The sequence below is a fragment of the Macrobrachium rosenbergii genome, chromosome 42 (genome assembly GCF_040412425.1).
Source record: "Macrobrachium rosenbergii isolate ZJJX-2024 chromosome 42, ASM4041242v1, whole genome shotgun sequence".
NCBI classification, from domain to species: domain Eukaryota; kingdom Metazoa; phylum Arthropoda; class Malacostraca; order Decapoda; family Palaemonidae; genus Macrobrachium; species Macrobrachium rosenbergii.
The window spans coordinates 55,161,161-55,181,975 of NC_089782.1; the positions used below are offsets into that span (position 1 = coordinate 55,161,161).

Genomic DNA, 20,815 nt, shown 5'->3' on the forward strand with positions numbered 1-20,815 from the left:
GGCTAGGGGGCGCCGTCAACGATCTGCTCCAGGATGGTTCCGCAGGCGACGCTGCTGGCGTCCGTCGTCAGTTGGAGGGGAGCGCTGGGGTCATGGTGGGCCAAGGCGGTTGCCTTGGCAAGGGCAGCCTTCATCAGGGAGAAGGCCTGCTGCTGGCTGGGTCCCCACACTAAGGATTTTGGTCGCCCCTTCAGGATCTCCATCAGGGGGGCATGGTGTGTGCGATCCCGGGGATGAACCTCCTGTAGTAATTTACCATTGCGAGGAACTCCTGGATGGCCCTGATGGAGGTAGGGGCGGGGAACCTGGTGACGGCTGTGACCTTTGATGAGAGCGGGCGGATGCCATCCGGGGATATCTCGTGGCCTAGGAAGTCAGCTTTCTTGACGCCGAAGGTGCACTTGTCAAATCTGATGATGAGGCCATTCTCCTGCAGGCGCTGCAGGACCGCCCGGATGTGCCTCTGGTGCTCTTTGTAGGACCTGGAAAATATAAGGATATCATCCACATAGCAGATGCAGAAATTCAGGTCCCCCCAGGATGCTGTCCATCAGCCTCTGGAAAGTCAACACCGCGTTCCTCAGGCCGAAGGTGGAGAAGGCGAAGACATAGGACCCGAAGGGTGTGATGATGGCAGTTTTGGGGATATCCTCTGGAGCAACTGGTACCTGAAAGTAAGATTTTTAAAGATCTAATTTAGAGAATATCTTGGCGCCGTGGAAGGAGGCTGTGAGAGCCTGCATGTTCGGCAGGGGGCAATGGTCAGGTTCAGTTGCAAGGTTGAGCTGCCTGTAGTAGCCGCAGGGTCTCCAGGAGCCATTCGATTCCTGCACCATGTGGAGGGGAGAGGCCCATGGGCTGGAGGCCTTCTTGCATATGCCCATCCGCCCCATCTCGGTGAAGGCATCCTTGGCCTCCTGAAGGCATCGAGGGGGAAGCCTCCGGAACTTTGCATGTGCAGGGGCGCCCTTCATCTTTATGTGATGGTAGATGCCATGTTTTGCTGGGGTCCCGGGTACCTGACGGAGCTCGGGCTTGAATACGTCGGGGAACTCCTTCAGCAGCTAGGCATACTGGTGGGGGGTGACAAAGCAGATGGTAGGCATGCTGGGTCCCGGTGCCAGTGGGGGGGAATGGCAGGAGTCGGTGTCGAGGAGACGCTTGTGACCAACATTGACTGCCAGCCTGAAGTGGGCAAGGAAATCCGCACCCGGGAGCGGGGTCCTTATGTCCGCGACGACGAAGTTCCACGTGTATCTCCGGCCAAGGATGGAGATCGACAGGAGCCTGGTGCCGTAGGAGAGGATGGGGGACCCATTGGCGGCCGTCAGGATGGCAGCCGGGTCCGGCAGGCGCTTGTGGTCCTCCCTGGATGGTGGAAATATTGATCGAACGGCCCCGGTGTTGACCAACATCATCCTGCTGGAGATAGTGTCACGGACGTAGAAACCTAATGGTTTTGGGCTCCTGGGTTCCTCTGCTGTCATGGTGGCCTGTTCTGCTGGCCGCCACCTCCCCCGTTTTTTGGATGGGCGAATGAGCAAGGGGGTTGGCAGTTTTGGGCGTCCTGCTGTACCGCTGGTGGTAGTAGCAAGGGCCTGGTGGGTTCTTCTTGTGATGATATGGTGGCCGCCTTTTGGTGACGACGCTTATCTCCTCCTCTGCACCCTCCTCCTGCTGAATGGAACTGACGGGGTGTGTGGGTGCTGATGCCCGCTTCGCTCCCCTTGCGGAGTCGGTCAGCTGCTGCGACGTTCTAATCAAGTCCTCGAGCAACATGGTGTAGGGCTCGAGGACCTGAATTCGGACCTCCAGGAGGAGCTGACGGAGGAGGATCTCCCTTGACAGGCTGATTTCGGACTGCTTGCCACTGCTGTCGGTGCCGGGGAGGGTGAGGAGGTCCTGGATCACACCCCACAACTCCATGATGCTCTGATCATGCTGTGGGTTGGTGACAAGGTTGAGGGCGTGGGCGGCCCTCTCAGTGAGCGGCAGAGAGCAAGTCTCAGTGAGGGATGTTTTTAGGTGGCGGTAGGTGAGGGGGCGTGCGACGGACACCCATGGGAGGAGTTTCCTGTAGACCTCCTCCGGCAGGGCATTGATTACTGCGTCAGCTTGCAGCACCTCGTCCGTGAGTCCTGCCAGCCTGAACTGACCCTCAACCCTGAAAAGCCACGTTGATGGGTTTCCCTGTGTGAAGGGCGGCAGCTATATGGCAAGGGTGGCTTTTATTTGTCCCGCTGGGCAGGGCAGCATGCGGGGCGCGGGTAGCGGTGTGGAGGAGAGCGTGAATCTTGGCGCAGGTGACATGAGTGGGAAGTAAACGTCTGAGTCCGCAAGGTTCGCGATTGACTGAATGTGGGAGGGAATCACCGCGTCCATGCTCACTCTAGCCCTCTTAATTGGAGTGGAATACTCGCGTCAATACACACTTGGGAGCGCTCCGTTTGAGTCCATTAATGATGCTGGTGATTTGCCAACGAGAGTCAGCACGCCTGAACGCTGGTTACAGCGCCGTAATTAGTCCACTAGGGGCGTGGGTAGTTCCTGGAGCCAAGACTAAGTCGCCGTGTGAGTCCGCTAATGGCTCCGGGAGCCACTCTGGGGTCACCGCTTTAAGAGATGCTAAAGAATGAGCAGGAGAAAAGTTACTGCTGCTTTATTGCGACACAGGCGGTTTATATAGCAGTGGACTGACGTCACGCCGAGGAATACAATGAGAACCAGGGTGACCTGAGGTCAATTACTCTTGACAATAAATACAATGAATAAATACACTCCGAGTTGCAAAAAATGGACAATGATCAAATTGACAACATTCTTACACATGAGCAAAAGAAACATATGAAAAATAAGTTAGTAACAGGTATACATTTACATAGATAAGTTTGAATGATTGAGTATGGCTGATCCTGCATGACCCGTCATCTTAGGAGCATAAAAAACGGGTCGCCATCATAGAAGACCCGCTCAGTGGGAACTTTACAATGACATTACACAGTTGCTTCATGACATGGCGACTTTTGACAGCCGTTATGATCGACCATGTAGGTGCTGTGCAGCCTTGCACATAAGCCATCACTTGGCAGACGTCGCCAAACTCGGCGACGCGGTTGGTCGTACCTAGAGCGTAACCGCGTCGTAATGAGCAAATTACGACGGTCGCGGTCTTGAATCGCCATGTGTGACGCGGGCATTATGCTTTATATCGGTATGACAATATGTAACTTGATTTTGTTGGTGTACTTTTCTTAAGGAAAACGTAAGGACTTTTTGCTGCATACCTTTAGAAAAGTGGGGATTTTTCACTCTCCATAAAGGGACAAATTGCCCCAAGATGAAAATTTTACATGGCAACATTGTTAGGTGATCCATCAGACTGACTATATAGATGCTTATACAGTTTTTGATTCTTCTGCTTTTAGTATCGTAATCCACAAGTAAAAGTCTCCACATACACTAATTCGTCTATTTTTTTCATTATCGGAATGTTTAGATAATATTCTTCGTTAATGAATGCTATTTCATTTATGATGGGTATTCTTTACATATCACTTTTCCTTTTTTGGCTTGTTTTTCCAAATGTTTCATAAGGCGCCTTAGTTTGTTCTCGTCACTCTGCTAGGCCCGAGTTGTCCGGCCGGCCAATCCAAATGTTCTGGTGATAGAAATTCATTTAAGACGTCCTTGTTGTCATCTAATCCTTATTCTGTTAATCAGCTCAGTGGTCTGGTTAAATGTTGCTTAAAATGTATGTTGCTTAACATTTCCTAGTTTCAATAGGTGACTAATTCCCACTCGCCCACCAGTCTGTCCTGTTCTATTTTATATGATGGAAATTCACGCGTAGTCAAATAGATGATAACTGTCTAAGCAAATAAAGCGTCTCAATACAGTATGGATAATACAGTATAGTAATGAACATGCCTCTAGGAAAAACAACAATGATAGAACACTTAAGTAATGCAATGTTGTAATAAGTAGGCTAAGCAAGGATTACTAAGACGTGTATATCCGGGTTGTAATATTGATTATGAGATTTAATTAACATTTAATTTTTTACCTTAGATGTAATATATTCAATATTTATACATATTTAAAATGTTATATTTATAATTATAAGTATAATAATCTCTAAATTTTATGTAATTTGGCTTAAATTTTAATATTTAAGTTTATTTAGTCCGGAATTAACTAGACCTGTACAAAATTTGACAGTTCTTGGTCTGCTATCTCACTAAGTTGTGAGAACGAATTTTGCTCGTCTACGTCGCTGTCGTGAATGATAACAAAATGTTGTGAATGTGAAATATTTCGATGTTGTATCATAGGTGTGATTAATACGAAGGAGACCACTATATATATTTTGTACAAGACTAACGTAACAGGAATTGAGAAACCTTTCATTACTCTCCATTCACAATGTCCGAGTCTTATGGTGAGTTATGTCTTAGCCTCGTATATTTTGTTTAAATAGCCTATTTCACCAGAATGTTGGCTAATAACGTATTCATATTTACAGATATATATACATATATTCTGTCTATATTGTGTGTGTGTGTAGTGTACTTCGTTTGGAGTAAAGTTCGCATTACTTTAGGCCAGTTGTCCTTACCAACTGCCCTGGGTATGGTCATGCTAAGGCTGTCGATTAATTTCCTTTGTTTTTAGGCAAATATGCGGTAGAACTAAGCATTAGCTACGCGTCGGGTGTTTCCTTTAAAACTGACTTTTCCTATCGGCTAGTATTTTGGTTATCAAGAATTTACCGTTATTTTTTGTCGGTCGACTGTAATTAGCCTCAGAACTGATTATGTTTTTGTATGCTCGTCATCCTGGAATGCTGTCATGCATGTGCAGTGTTATAGGGGAACTTTTGGTAAAAAGTGGTTTCCTTTACTAGGGGTTTCTGGCCTCCTGGCCAGGTAGCACGGCCTACTAGGTTAGGTTAGTATGGTTCCTTTAATAATAGATTTCCTTAGCCAGTCCCTTCTTGAACATATAGCTCCCTGATGACTTTCGTATTCACAGAACCGAGTAGAACTATAGGGTAGCTCCGCGTCGCCGACGGCAATATAACTTGACTCTTTCTACAGTTTTTTGGTTGCTAATTATGAATTTACCTTTCATTTTTGGCGCTCGAGTCTAATTAACCTGTAATTAACCCCCGAAGTCCATCCAACAATGGGTTTCCATACGCAATCTTCACAAGACAGAGCACAGGTACGTCTGTTTCGAACGGTTCATATCCCGTCTGGCAAGTGCAACAACTTGTTAACGCATGTTGTCCATTCAGCCGACAACAAACAGATGCACCGCCAGTATCAGAACCCCTGAAAGTGTAGAAAAAACCAGTTGAAAAGGTAAAAACAGGCGCGGAGCTAATATATAGAATTACCCAGAACCGTCCCATGCAGTCCATGCGGAGCTATTACTTAGAAATATGAAATAGGCAGTACGCATAAACTGTAATGCAGTTATGTAATCACAGGCCTACAGGTGATAGCCTAGGCTGGATCTAGCCTAGTATGATAACAACTCGCTCTCAGTGAATGCATGAATCATATATTAGCCTCTGCTTATTGGTTTTTTGTTCAGTAAAATTGCAGACTTATACCATGGCTCTCTAGCTCTGGAACTACTGGTTTATGTGCAAAATGGGCTTTGTTTAGGATCAGCCCCTTGGGGATGAAAAAAAAAAACACAAACCAAATGACAGTAAATATCCCTATCAAAAACCATGAACGTAAACGATAGACGGTAAATACCTCGGTCGATGACTGGCAGGAATCAGGCAGTGGTAGTAGTCTGCAATTTTATTTCTTGTTGTTGGTGTTTGGGTGGGTGAAAAACCTAATATAGTGCTGCTCCATTTAGAAAGGAAATAGATAAATCACAACATAGGCTAATCAGCTCAGAAAATACATAGTTCATGCATATCCACAGTCAGCAGTGAAATCAGTTAAAGTAAGCATAGCCTAATAAAAGATGTTATCTATAATAATTGTTTTATTTAATTACAAGTTGATTTTCTCAAAATTTTATCTAGCCTATGAGAAGCAACCTGAGTCATGACAAACATTTTGACAGTCAGTTTCTTCTTCTTTCAGATTTTTTATTCAAGTTCCTGGTTATTGGAAGTGCTGGCACTGGCAAGTCATGTCTGTTGCATCAGTTTATTGAAGGGAAATGTGAGTAAATTACTTTCCTGTTCTACAGTTTGTTACATTAGTCATTTGCAGAAATAATAGCATGAAATTCTTGATAATGCTTAAGAGGGTATGTCAGAGGTTCTTATACAGTGCAGTATGTGTATACCTGTATTTTCTTAATGGGGTATAGTGTAGTTTAATAGCTAGGTCCTCATATGTTGGTACATACTGTAGTTGCATTTCAGTTATTCAGAGACATAGGTGTTGTAGGTATATATAACTAGACCAAGATTGTTTTAACATATTGCATAGTTAGAGTTATATTAATTTTGATGGTTTGTTTTCCTCTGTGGAGCGTGTAAAGGGATTTGAAACCTATTCCTCACACATATTGTAAAGAGATTTGGAACCTATCCCTTATACAAATGGACGGACTACTGTATATTTGGATTTTATGTGGTTTAGGCTATCTAGATTGTAAAATTTTGGCGATCTACATAAATTTTCATTTGTTCATTCATAGATGCAAACCAGAAGTTCTTTACACAGGGGACTTAGTTTGCTAACATGAACTGGAACAGATGTTTAACTTTCAGACGAGGTTGTTAATTATCGACAGGAAGGAGAAGTCCTGCCCACCTGTCTGTAAGCATTCCACTTTGCTTCTGGCAGCTGTCGTGTATAGACGTCTCTGTGGACAGTCCCAGGCCATGTTCGTGTGAGTGGGATCTCTCTCCCCAACCCATACGGATGTTGTCACCTCAGGTTGACAACCATCCACAGCCATGCTTACCCAGCAAGACTTCAGTCTTTGCCAGGCTAGGCAAGGGTGCTCACAATCTCTCACAAGAGCAATCAGGTTGGGGTCCAGGACCAGGACAGTTCTCGATCCCATTCTAGCACCACCATGGAGGTTTACATACTTGGTTTGGTCTTTGTGCCTGACAGGTCATATGGGAGTCCCTCCTGCAGAGGGAGAAACTTGGGAAGACAAGGAACTGGAAGGGCCTAAGGGTCCCTTGCCTCAACTCGCACACCCATGAGTTGCTGAGGCATTTTGTGGCAATCATTAAAATGATTCCTCTTTTTAATAATCTTGAGACTGTGGTCTTGTAGTGTTAAAACAGGATGAGTATTTATAAAAACAAAACTATTCTTGTTTTGGTTGTGTTAAAATAGGATGAGTATTTATAAAAACAAAACTATTCTTGTTTTGGTTGTGTATGTTTATATGTATTCATTAATTTTATTTTTAATGTTGTTATTAGTCAACATACCACCCCCTTTTTTTTTTATTGTGCACCGTTCTATGCAGGAATAGTTGTGAAAAGGTCTGGCCCTTGTGAGGTGGGGTTTTGATTGGAACTCTGTGGACTTGGGTCAATTGGTGTGCTAGCAAGAGAACTATATTTGAAAGTCCTATGAATTAACTATGGTAGAGAGGGTTCTGTGTAAACATTTTGAAGAATCTCATTTATGTGAAGGTGTTTCAAGTTATGATAGACAGTATTGATATACTGTATTGTGAATTTTTTTGTGTGAGGAATTATTAGCTTGATAGACCCAGATATTGAAAACAGAGGTACCTGGTTCAACTGTGATTGGTTTTTTATATAATTCCTGCTATTGTGTGATGAAACTTTAAAAAGTAAATTTGATTTATGAGTCAAATTTCCTTATTGAAATGTTTTAAGGTAACCAGTTCATAAAGAAAGAAGAGTTTTTTCAACACGATATACAAACCATTACTCCTTTACATCAGGAATTACTTACGGCAAAGCTGGGCACGGCCGTTAAACTCTTGAACAAGGTGGTTAGGCAGTAACTACCGTCAGGTAGGCGGCAATACCCCCCTAGCCCCAGGTGTAAACATTCCAGTTGTTCCAACATGATATACAAACCGTTGGTCCTTTACATTACGATTTACTTTCAGCATAGCTGGAAACGGGCATTAAACTCTTGAGCAAGGTGGTTAGGCAGTAACTACCGCAAGGGAGGCAGGAATACCCACCTGCCCAGATGTAAACATTCCAGTTTGCTTTTGGCCGTCATGCATTGCAGACATGTTTTCGGATCTCTTTGTCTGACTGTCGTTAAGTTCTTCTTTATCCCGGTGGGATCCTAATGTTTTTTTGTGTATATATTATGTGTTTGTTCCGACACAATATACAAACCCTCAGTCCTTTACATTAGGAATTACTTTCAGCGCAGGCTGGAAATGGCCTTTGAAATTTCAAACAAGGTGGTTAGGCAGTAAACTACTGTCCAGGAGGCGGGAATACCGCCTGCCAGGATGTAAACATTCCAATTTGCTTTCGGCCGTCGTAGAATGTGGACGTTGTTCTTCGCTCCCTGCCTGACTGCCCTTCAGCTTTTGGTGGGATTTTTCCTTATTTTTTTTGAGCGTGAATGTTGATAAACCTCCTAAACCCTCTTTTTGAGCATGAATGGTGATAAATCTCCTAAACCCTTCTATCCCCAGTGTGTGTGTGTCCTGGGGTAGGAGGCAAAAGATGTAATACATTTTGTTCTAGCTTCGACACGGACCCACATGCCCTTTACCCATCTTGCAGGGGATGTGTGTGTTCGCATGAAGCTCCTTGTAGCGAGTGTTGTACCTGGTCTCCCAAGCAATGGAAGAGGTTCGAGGGGAGGAGACGCTACCTTTGGAAGCCTGCCAAGGAATCGTCCGAGGGTAACATGCCCCTGACGATTCCAGTGGTGGCTAATGTGTCGGGATCGTTTCTCCCTCCCTTGCGAACTTCCCCTGCTTGCTCCCTCTCCCTCGGGTGAGGACTCCCCCTCCCCTTCCTCATTCGTTTCATCAGGTGTGGAAGGGCGGTGGGGGGGCGGTTGATCAGGACATCCTCTCGGGGTCCCTTCTCCTGCTGAGGGCGAAATTTTTCCCCCGGAACGAGCAGAGACTTCCCATTTTGACCAGACTGTTTCCTCAGGTTTTGGGGTGGAAGCTACGGACCAGGTATCAGACTTATCCTCCGTCTGGATACACCTGGGTCTACCTGGCGTTCCGTCACTGGAGGGCCGTGTCCCAGCTGTCTGGCGCTTCAGTGACAACCCACTCGGCTACTGCTACCACCACCACAACTATCACCATGTCTGCGTTCACGAAGCTGCCTGTGACGGTGGCTTCACACCTGGACACCCAGGTTTCGGCTGCTCCTGCCTCTCATCATCCTGTACCGCTGCCCCCTGGGTTCCTGGCCCCGCTCTCATGACCTGGGCCATTTTCCTATAATGGTTGACGCACGCTGTAGGTCCCGGTGCTAAGTAACCAATTGGTTCTTACATGTAAAATAAGTTCCTGCCCCTGTTGCTGACCCTGGCCCATTTTTGACATGATTATGGTTCATTGCCTGCCCTGTTGCCCCTGGCATTCCCTGGTTCCGGCCCTCGCAGCCCTGTCTCTCGGCCCGGCCTGACTGCTGACACACCTCCCATGCCTTCGACCCTGGCTCGGCCCGGCCTGGCTGCTCGCACGCCACCCGCGCCTTCATCCCTGGCTCCTCCTCTGAACGTTCCTGTTTGCTCTGCTGATGTTCCTGCCCCGGTAACTGCTGGCCTGAGCACCGTCTACACTGCCCGGGTTGCGCCTGCTGCTGTGGCCCCCCTGGTTGCTCCTGACTCTTCGGCTGCTCCTGCATGGTTTGGGGACCTGACCTCGATCCTGAGGAAGATGGCGAAGAAGTCAAAGAAGAGATCGAGAAAGGTGTCGTCGTCTTCGTCTGCTGCCTCTTCTTCTTCTTCTCCTTCTGAGGCTACCCAGCCAAAGAAGAAGAAGCCTGCCTCTCCCCCCTACCCAAGAGGTCTCGCACCGAGACCTCTAAGGGACTGCCTCCTTCCACAGGGAAGGCAGTGGGATCTCTCGCTGGCTCTTCCCAATCCACGGATCAGGGAACTACTGCTCTGGCCCCTGGGTCAGTCGCATCGGGAGCCAAGGGCGTACTCCCTCTGCTGTGCTGAAGAAACCTGCTTCTAAGGCCAGCGGGTCCACGTCAGACACTCGCGCGCGAGTCGCTCCGGGTACCCAGGTTTCCAAGGAGACCTGGGTACCCCGTCCTGGTATGGGAGAAACCTCTCTCCATACAGATTCGGGTGTGGGGCGAGAGAAAGAGTCCGGGCATGCAGGTGCCCCGACTCTTCCTGCTGGTACTTCTATGAGTGCCAAGCCAGGTTCCCGGGAAGGTGCTTCGGTCCCTCGAGCCCGGACACCTGGAGAAGCAGAGAAGAGGTCCCCTGCTCAGTCTTCCCGAGAGGTTACGGCCTCGAAGAAGACTGGGGCGCAGTCTAGAGGACAGCGCAAGCTCGCGTCAGCCAGCCGCACGCCCGACTCCTCCCAGTCCCCGAACACGTCCACGTGGCCAGCCTGGCTTGGGGGAGGCGAGCGGGCTGCTTGACTCATGCGAGCCGCTCTGCTCTCCTCGGGAGACTGCTTCGCCCAGGTGTAAGCACTATCCTCAACCCAGGCTGCCATCACCACCACGGGTTGGTGATCGCTCCCTGCCCACTGCCCCTGTTGGTTCTGCCAGCAGGGCCAGTGGGAGCGCCTGATCCTCCTCGCCTGTCCCCTCTATCTCCTGGGCTCCTTCCAGGGGGCGCGAGTTGGACAGGAAGAACTCTGGCGAGTTGTCTCCCCAGGGTTCTACCTCGGGGGCATATGTGCCTCGCTCGGTCCTCGGTTCAACCAGGTCTTATGCCCACATGGTGCAGGAAGGATCACGGGGGTCTGCCGAGGTTCTCCCTCCTGCAGGGAGAGTAGATCGGGAGACCGCACCCTGGAAGGACTCGAGGGTCCTCTCCCCCAGGATGCTGACACCCCCGAGATACAGAGGACGTTTGCTGAGGTTATTGCACTGATTCGTTAGCACAGTGACCTCGGGGAAGGGACCACGGCCTCATCTGTGGATCGTCCGTCGCGCCTCGAATCCTACTGGGGACCCAAGAAGGAACCCAAGGCTTCAGTGGGGCTGCCGTGGTCCACGCTTGCCGAGGGAGTCCTCGATCAGGTGAATGGTCTTATGTCTGGGCAGGACAATTCGCTTAGATTGAACCGCTCGGACAAGCTTCTTCCCCCTCCTCTGCCCCGCCAGAAGCGCTTCTATGCACCATCGGAGAGGGCATTGCCACCTTAACAGGTTGACCTGGACCTGGTTCATCTTGATCCGGGTCTGACATCTCAGCAACTTACTGCAGAGAGCATCTCCCTCTCTCAGCAAGAAGCCGCAACCCTGGAAGCCACCGCCATGGTGGCCTTCCAGGCAGTCTCCTGGCTGGATCAGTGGTCTTTCACAGTATCCAAGGTAGCTGCTTCCTCAGGCGCTATTGTACCTGGGGAGGACTCCGCCTTGGAGAGACTATGCCAGTCTGGAGGTAGGGCCATCTCCTACCTCACCCACCAGATGGCAAACCTGTGGGCTAACCTGGTCCTGAAGTGAAGAGACACTGTTCTCTCTCGCTTCTCCAGGTCTGTGGGGCCCGAGTCAGCAATGACCCTGCGGAATGGACTGTTGCTGGGTTCTGCCTCTCTCTTCCCTAGGGAGTTGGTGGAGGCTGTGGTGGATAAGCGCTGGGCCGAGGACAGTGACCGGCTTGTCCACCAGGCAGTGGCCAAGACCTCTGGGTCTTCGCATTCCACTGCAGCCAGGCCCTCAGGTCAGGCTAGCACTTCCTCAGCCCCTAAAAAGTCCCAGTCTTCGAAGGAGTCCCGTGGAAACACCCAGCCTTCTTCTTCCTCTAGAAAGGGTGGATCTTCCCGCCCCCTTTCAGCCCGCTTTCCAATCCGGAAAAAGGGGCAAGGGGAAGAGGAAGACGGGGAAACACTAGGGGCAGCATTCCCCCCCCAAATGCTGCCGAAGGTGGTGGGGTGCCTGTTGAACCATTGGGCAACATGGCAGCGACACGGAGCTGAGACCTGGATAGTGGATGTCCTTCAGGAGGGATATCTACTACCCTTCGAGTCTTGGCCTCCCCTCACCTACTCTCCAGTCCATCTCCACACATACGTCCAAGGAACACTGAAGGACACCGCACTACAGCAAGAAGTGCAAGCCATGCTGAGCAAGGGTGCTGTGGAAGTCGTGTCGGACCAGTCTCCATGCTTTTACAGCCGTATCTTTCTCGTAGAGAAAGCCACAGGGGGATGGAGACCAGTCATAGACCTCTCTCCCCTGAACCGATGTTCACGATGGGAACAGTGTGATCCGTGCTTGTTTCCATCAGGGAGAACGACTTATGCTTACGGTGGCTTGAAGGATGGGTATTTTCAAATACCCCTTCATCCGTCCTCTCGCAAGTACCTCCACTTTATCCTCGGGGAGACGGTCTTCAAATTCAGGGCACTCTGCTTCGGGCTCTCGACCGCTCCCCAGGTATTCACGAGAGTCTTCTCTCTTGTGTCAGCTTGGGCCTACTTGCATGGGATACATCTTTTGAGGTATCTCGACGACTGGCTTGTCCTGGCGAGTTCCCGCTCGCAGTTGCTACAGGACAGGGATCAACTCCTCGAGTTTTGCCGCGATCTTGGGATCTTGGTGAACCTCGAGAAGTCAGATCTCACCCTCAAGCAGAGGATAAAGTACCTGGGCATGCTGATAGACTCTCGTATCAGCAGGTTCAGGCAGGCAGCACAGCTGTTCCTGTCATGACAGGAGCAGCCAGCCCGGCAATGGCAAGTTGTCATCGGTCACCTGTCGTCACTGGAGAAGCTGGTACCTCATGGGCGTCTTCACCTGCAGTCTCTACAATGGAGGCTAAAGGAGTATTGGTCCCAGTCCCGAGACCCCCAGTCCTCCCTCATTCCTCTTTCCGAGGAGATGAGAGAGGACCTTCTCTGGTGGATGGACGACAGGAACCTCTTGATAGGAGTATCCCTTCCGGACATGCTGCTGTTCTCAGACGCATCGACCTAGGGATGGGGCGCACACCTGGAGGAGTTGCTGACTTCGGGAGTGTGGCACCGAGATGACAGGCGCCTTCACATCAACATCCTGGAACTCAAGGCAGCCTTCCTGGTTCTCCAAGAGTTCCGGGATCGAGTGATGGGACACTCCATGGTACTGATGAGCGACAATACCATGGTAGTGGCATACGCTAACAAGCAGGGGGCCCTAGTGTCCCTCTCGCTTCACCAGTTGACAATGCAGGTGCACGAGTGGGCCGTGGCTCACTCAGTAGAGCTGTCAGCCAGGTATACATTCCAAGCAAGAGGAATGTTGTGGCAGACAAGCTCAGCTGCCAGAATCAAGTGATAGGAGCCAAATGGTCCCTTCACTCGGAAGTGACAGAAAGGCTATTCAACCTGTGGGGGTGTCCAGTCATCAACCTGTTTGCCACCCGGCACAACAGAAAACTCCAGGTCTTCTGCTCAGTCGTGCCGGACCCATGGGCCACTGTGGAGGACGCGTTCCAGCACCCACAGGGCAACCTCGACCTTTTACGCCTTTCCTCTGTTCTGTCTGATTCGCCGAGTGATCAACCGAGTGATGATCACTCCGAATCTCAGGATGATTCTGGTGGCACCCAAATGGCCGCAGGCTGTTTGGTATCCGGACGTGCTAACTCTCCTCTCCGAGGCGCCAAGAGAGATCCCCCACTGGCCCAACCTCCTGTGTCAACCCTATGTAGAGCGGTACCACCAGGCAGTGCAGTCCCTGTGTCTTCATGGCTGGAGGTTACACACCATCTCCTGCAAGCAAGAGGCACTTTTCGCGTTGCGCAGCAACAGAGATGGCAGGGTACCTCAGACGATCCTCCTCTGCGGTATACCAGGGAAAGTGGTCCGTCTTCTGTGGTTGGTGTCATCGATAGGGTATCTCTCCGGTCGGAGCTACTATTCAGCAGGTTGCGGACTTCCTCACCTTCCTTCGCCGAGAGAAGCTTCTCTTCGTTTCAGCTGAGAAAGGCTACCATGCCGCACTCAATCTGGTCTTGTGGCTGAAAGGAGTAGACATCTCTTCCTCCTTTGAGGTTTCCCTACTGATGAGAAACTTCGAAAGGTCTTGCCCACCCAGGGATCTCAGGCCCCCTGCTTGGGATGTGACTCTCGTTCTAAGGAGCCTGACTTGTGTACCGTACAAGCCTTTATGAAAGACGTCAGACAGGGATCTGGCCCTCAAGACCATCTTCCTGCTGGCCCTGGCATCGGTGAAGAGAGTTGGCGAACTACATGGACTGTCCTTCGATGTTAAACACTCAAGGGGATGGGGATCAGTTACGCTCGATTTTGTCCTGCATTTCGTATCGAAGACTCAGAATCCTTCGGCCCTGATGCACGGTTCGAGTCCTTCACGATCCCCTCCCTAGAGGACTTTGTAGGTAATGAACCAAACAAGATGCTACTGTGTCCTGTTAGAGTGCTGCGGCGCTATCTGAAGAGGACTCGATGTCTCCAGCCTGAGTGTCGACGACTCTTCGTTAGTACTGGCTCAACCAAGAAAGAAGTGTCTAAGAACACCATCTCCTTCTGGTTTCATGAGACGATAAGGAGAGTGTATTCTGCTGCAGGAGAAGACGACACTGGTACGCTTTGGCCGAGAGCTCACGAAGTCCGCAGCATTGGTCTGTCCCTCGCATTGCGGAAGAACTTGTCAGTTCTACAGGTGCTGAAGGCAGGTGTGTGGTCCCAGCAGACCACCTTCACCTCCTTCTACCTCCAGGATGTTGCTCATAAGTCCTTGGACACTTTTTCCTTGGGTGCTGTGGTGGCTGCTCAACAAGTTGTATAGCTTACCTGGCTCCTCTAACAGGACAGGTTGCATTTCGCCTAAGATGTACGGTTGTGATTGGGAGAATGAATGCGGAGTGACTGGCCTCTCTTCCCATGGTCGGGGAGCAGATGTGCTGTTACATGCTGGATCTGGCGGTCGATGCAGGTAAGCACCCAACGGGAGCTCCCGTTCTATTTTCCATTCAGGTTGATAGAAGCAACCCCACTCCTTCCCCTTGCAAGAGGGGGAGGGAGACCATGACTATATGACAAACCCAATGCTTGTGATTGCCTTAATGTCATCCAACTCCAAGTTCTTCCTAGCCTACTTGCATGAACTGATGATTCCTCTTTCATGCAAAGGGACCCAGAAGTCTGACAACTGATCCTGCGTTTCTTACAACCCGATCATTTTGTCAGAGGCAGTTTTCCCTTTCTCGCTCTATTGACCAGGAAGGGAAGACAAGGTGGTGAACTCCAGTCAGTTCAGGAGACTCACTCAGATTCCTCCCTCTAACCAGTGAGTCTTCCTAAAATGTAAAGGACCGAGGGTTTGTATATTGTGTCGGAACAAATCACAATTTTTAAAAGTAAATTTTATTTTTCCTTACTATATAAACCCAAGGTCCTTTACATTTTATGCCTACCTCATGCCATCCCTCAATCTGATACCTGGGCCGAAAGCAAATTGGAATGTTTACATCCGGGCAGGCGGTACTCCAGCCTTCTGGACGGTAGTTAACTGCCTAACCACCTTGTTTGAAAGTTCAACAGCCGTTTTCAGCCTGCGCTGAAAGTAATTTCTAATGTAAAGGACCTCGGGTTTGTATAGTTAGGAGAAATACAATTTACTTTTAAAAATTGTGGTTTCATATTTATTAATACAAACCCACGATTTGTGATAGCCTTGCATAAGTCATCGTTCCCATCCACCTGTGTTTCGGGTTTGATGGCCAAGGGTGTATTTAGATGGGCGTAACCACGTGGTAATGCTTCTCTTCCAGTAGCCCTTTCTTTAGATACTGAACGTTCGGAGATATTAGTTGGTGCATAATATCTTCACTCCCCTACATTGATCGGGACATAAGAGTACGCTTCCTTTCTTGGGCTCCCACCCTCCATGTACGAGGGCATGACTACTTCCTTCCTACTTGTGCTGAGTGTTGTTTTCGCTGCCTGCTCTATAGAGAGTTGTGGGCGGAGGTTGCTGGCGTCGTTGGTAAGTTCCACTTCCATGGCGCCCTTGGTGGACTCCCCTCCTTCCTTCTCTCTCCCTGTAAGTTCTTCCTTCCTGTCCTTCGGTAGAGATCTCTCTCCTTCACCCTCTTTGCTCTCTCGTCGGGCGAAGACTGCGAAGAGGTGGAGGTAATTGCAAGGTCAGGTCGACCTCTTTCTAAGGTACCTCCTCACTGCGTAGAGAGGGCACTTCGCCTCTTAGCAAGAGGAGTCTCCCTCTACTATCATCTTTGCTTTTTCTTTCAGGTTGACAGTGAGCATCGCAAGCACAGCAGTAGTTGGCTGGATATCTCAGGGGATATCTTGCATGAAGATGTCCAACATTCATTTAGTATTGGTTTGGGATCGACCAGAGTACCTGGTTGGAATGGCATAGTTCCATGTCAGGATCGTTCCAACTCTGTTCCCACCGATGTGGATCGATCGCTGTCATTGCAAGCCTTCATGAATGCTGTGGCACTGACTGCCTCTGGCATATCTGTGGTCCATCTGCTCCTGCTGTTTCCTGTGTTATGCTTCTGTTAACTCGACAACAGTCTCTGGGAGGCTCTTCCTGGTCTCCTGCCACAGCCGTCCTGATCGTTCCTGTCGCTGCTGGTGATGTTCCTGACTGTTGCTGTAGCTCCTGCCTTCCAAACCGCTTCTGTAGCTCCCGCATCGGCTGTCCTGATTGTGCCTGCTGTTTCTCCTGGTGGTGGTGTCCTGGGCCGCTTCCGTTGCATTCCTGCCTAGCTGCCCTGGAGGTTACGATGTCCGCCATCCTGTAGAAGATGTCAGAGTGAAGGTGAAGGAAGTCGTCCTGTGGAAGCGACGTTCCTGGCCGTTGCAGTGGCTCCTGCTTTCCGAACCGCTTCCATAGCTCCTGCATCGGCTATCCTGATCGTGCCTGCTGCTTCTCCTGGTGGTGGTGTCCTGGGCCGCTTCTGTTGTGTCCCTGCCTAGCTGCCTTGGGAGTTACAATGTTTCATGTCCACCATTCTGTAGATGTCAGAATGAAGGTGAAGGAAGTCGCCGTGTGGAAGTAGCCGACGTCTTCTTCAACTTATCTTCAATTTCATCTTCTGCTGCCATTTCCCTTCCTCTCCCGAGGTTTGAGGAGGTCCCGGGAACCGGACAGACCTCCGTCTGCCGAAGGAGAGGAAGGCTGCACTTCTTTCCCCTTGATGCCCTTGGACGTCTAGGGACTGCCTCCTTCTGAGGAGGCAGTGGTTCTCTTGTTGACTCTTCCCAGCCTTCAGGTTAGGAAACTGATTACGTATACCCCTGGGTTTTGTGTTTCGGGAGGCGCAGGCACACAGACCTCGGTTTGCGATCCTGTTCCCATACCTAGAGGTTCCGCCTCTAAGACGGGGACTGCTTCTGGCGCTTGTTCGCGAACTGCTCCAAGTGCTTGAGATTCGGTGGAATATTGAGTATCCCGATCGGGTCTGTAGAGTGCTCTCCCAGGCCCAGTCCGGGAATAGTGCAAGAGAAAGGGCCAGGCACCCAGGTGTCTCAGCTCTTCCTGCCAGCACCACAAGCGCTCCCTGAGTGCTTACCAGTGCTCGATCGGGTTCCCAGTCTGGTGTCTGGTCAAACACCAGAAGAAGCAGGGAAGAGATTCCCTTCAGGAGTCTTGCAGGACTTCTGAAGGACTGACTCTCTTCTGGGAGGCAAGTTTCTCTCGTTGGCTGTTCCCGCCTTTGGGCAGGAACCGATTCGCATTCTCCTGTGGGGTCTGGCGTTTCGAGTGCCGCGAGAGCATGGCCTCGAGAGGCCGTCCCCTCGTTGCCAGTGTTAGAAGTCTGCGTCTAAGAATGGTTCTGTGCCTGGCTCTTTTTGATCTCTTAGGAAACCGAAAGCAGCTGCTCCCGATTTTCGGGAGTCTCGTGGGTCGCTCGAATCCTATGAATCACGAGTGCCCTCCTGATGAGACACACAGGACGAGAGAAAGTGCTGAGACACCCAGGTGTCTGGGTGCTGGGACGCCAGGTGTCTGAGTGCCGAGACGCCAGGTGGCTGAGTGCCTGAGACGCCAGGTGTCTCAATACTGCCTGCCAGCTGCTTTGGTTGCTTGGCCGGGATTCGTCCTTGTGTCTTAAACCTTAGGGTTCGAGCATGCGGGATAGCGGACACAGAATTTCCCCTTGAGCCTTCTTCTAGAGGAGCCTCAGCCTCGAAGGAGTTTATAGTTCGGGAAACAGCAATAGTTCACAGCAGACGAGTTCTGCCCTGTCCAGTTCCGATTGTGTTTGCACGATCAGCTCGGCTTGTTCTTCCTGCCCGGCCCCTGGTCGCGGTTGTGAGACTGGCTCTACTCGGCTTGGCTCAGCTCAGCTCAGCTTGCCTTGACCTGCCTGCCCTCCCAGTCCACCGCATACCACCCCTGGATTGCGTTCGTGTGATCGACTCGGTTCGGTGTGGCTTGGCTTGGCCTCACTCGGTTCTTCCGAATCGGGTTCTTGGCTCTATTCGAGTGAACTTTCTGCTCTTCCCAGGAAAGTGCTTTGCCACGGCACAAGTGCTCTCCTTCCCACGTGGCAGTAATCTCCTTGGTTGATTATCGCTCACGGTCCGCCTCGCCTGCTGGTCTTACTGGCGGGACAGGTATGGGTACTCTTTCTCCTCACTTGTTCTCTTTTCCTCTCGGTTGTTCCGAGAGGCACGAGACGGACAGAGAGAGCTCCGACGAATTTGTCTTAGGAGTTTGGCTGCCTGGTGTGCTTTGGGTGTCGGTCCCGATTGTCTCGTAGTACAAACAGGCAGCTGGGGAGGGTTTCATGATATCTGTCCAGGTCTCCTCCAAGGAGAGAGGTACAGGAGTTTCACACTTTGGAAGCAGCAAGGGTCTTCCTCTTCAAGTTATGATCACCCTCGTTTTTCAGAGAACTTTGCGCCGATTCGTCAGCGCGAGGATCCCTGGGACAGGACTGATGCTCCCCCAGTGAATAATCTTCATCACTTGCAACCCTTGCAGTTCCCAAGGGGTGGAGAGTGTCAGGGGCCGCCGCTGTCCTTGCATCCAAGAGCGTTCTCAACTAGATGAATTCTTTTCTTAGGGAAGGAGTTCATTCAGGTTGAGACACCAAGCTTCTCCCCTGCCTCAACAGGGTATGAATTCTTATTGCCTCGGAGGGTCTTGCCGATCGCATTTCTGTGAGCAATTCTGGTGCTAAGAAGAAGGACTTTTTCTCAATTCGGATCTCAGGTTTCGTAAGTCCCGAGTTGGCTTGACCCTTAAGAACGAACCTTTACTTGGTTCTGCCTTTCTCTTTTAGAGATTTGCCAGATACCTCGGTAATCAAGGTTTGTACCAGGGCACTGCCTTGTCCTTTGGACAATGGCCAAGGCCTTGGGGTCTTAGTCATCTCGATTCGACCTTGAGTTCAAGCCAGCCCCCTTCAACTCCTAAGAAGTCCCAGGCTTTGGAAGAAGATTGAGGAACACATAGCCCTCTTCTTCCCTTCTAGGAAAGTGCGTATAACTGTGTATCTTTCCACCCTCTTTTCCATAGGGAGGAGGAAAGAAGGGAAGAGAGAAAGAAGTATCGATCAGGAAGAATTTCTCCTACTGCTGATGCCTGGATGAAAGGATACTTATCGAGTCTCTGGAGCTGGCAGTGACATTGCTGAGACCTGGGAATGGATTCCTTCAGGAGAAGTATCTATTTCCTTTAGGTCTCGGCAGTTCTTATCAGGAAACTTCCATCCTGCTTCCTCTCCCGTGCTCCCGATTCTAGAAATGCCAGCCTGGCTAGAGCTAATTGTCTTGGTATCCTGTCATCTTGCAGAAGCTTCCTGATGGTGGAGAATGGAGGTCTGCTTCCATTCCTCTATCTTTCTTTCCTCTTCGAGGTATAAAGAAAGAGTTAGGCTAATGCTTGATTGAAGGAACTTTCGAATTTGCTTGCATTTTCCCCTCACATCGTGTGTCTACTTATGAATTCACCAATCGAGGAATAGGTGTCTTGAAGGTGTGTGACTGAGACGATTAGTACCTTCTCATCACCATCCTGGGCTCAGGACAGCTTTTTGGCCTTTCGAGAATTTAGGATGAGTTTTATGACACTCAGTGGTTTCGTTGAACAGCAAAACCACAGTAGTGGCATTTGTCGACAAACAAGAGGTCATCGTTTTTTCCTCCTGTTTCATCTGTCGACATTTGCAGGTACTCGAGTGTTCTATAGCGCACTTGACAGCTCAATTAACCAGATGCATTTCCAGTGGGGACGTATTGGTATGCGAGCTTGGCCTGGGGTTTGAGTGATTGGGATGGAACGTGCTGCTCACTCGTTTCTTCACGAAGATTCACGAAGAGACTGCTCGACTGAGAAATCCCTAGTGTCCTTTCTGTTGCCTTCCTGCACAACAAGTCGGTAGTTTTTGTTGCTCCTTCAAACCAGACCCAGGGGCTGCTACGGTGAGGCATGCTGTCTTTTTGGGGAAAAATATGACATCTACGTTTTTCCCTCCACATTCGTCTGTTTCGCTAGGGGTTCACAAGCATTGCTCAACCCAAGTTACAGACAAATGCTGGAAGACTTCGCCTTTCGCCCGACCTGATAGCCGAGGCATCGAGAAGAGTTCTGCTTGACCCAACCTCATGTAGCAGCTACACAAGAAGCGGTTCTTGAGGCAGTACATCCCTGTTTGTTCAGGACTGGGAGACCTTCCAGCTTTCCTTGCAAGCAAAGGCTTTCTTGCCGAGCAGCAATGGATTGCTGGAT

At 50.0% G+C, this 20,815-nt stretch overlaps 1 protein-coding gene across 2 annotated transcripts in view; it reads left to right on the forward strand.

The window, feature by feature from the left end:
- Positions 1–4,200: 4,200 nt before the first annotated feature.
- The window catches only part of Rab4 (RAS oncogene family member Rab4), a 140,526-nt gene continuing 123,911 nt past the window's right edge, over positions 4,201–20,815 (forward strand). The window contains exons 1-2 of one of the 2 annotated variants that reach the window (XM_067086504.1): positions 4,201–4,438; positions 6,111–6,191. In XM_067086504.1, the coding sequence (XP_066942605.1) occupies positions 4,423–4,438; positions 6,111–6,191 (97 nt within the window). In that variant the 5' untranslated portion in view covers positions 4,201–4,422. The remainder of the gene's footprint in view (positions 4,439–6,110; positions 6,192–20,815) is intronic. The other variant, XM_067086506.1, reaches the window with a different exon arrangement.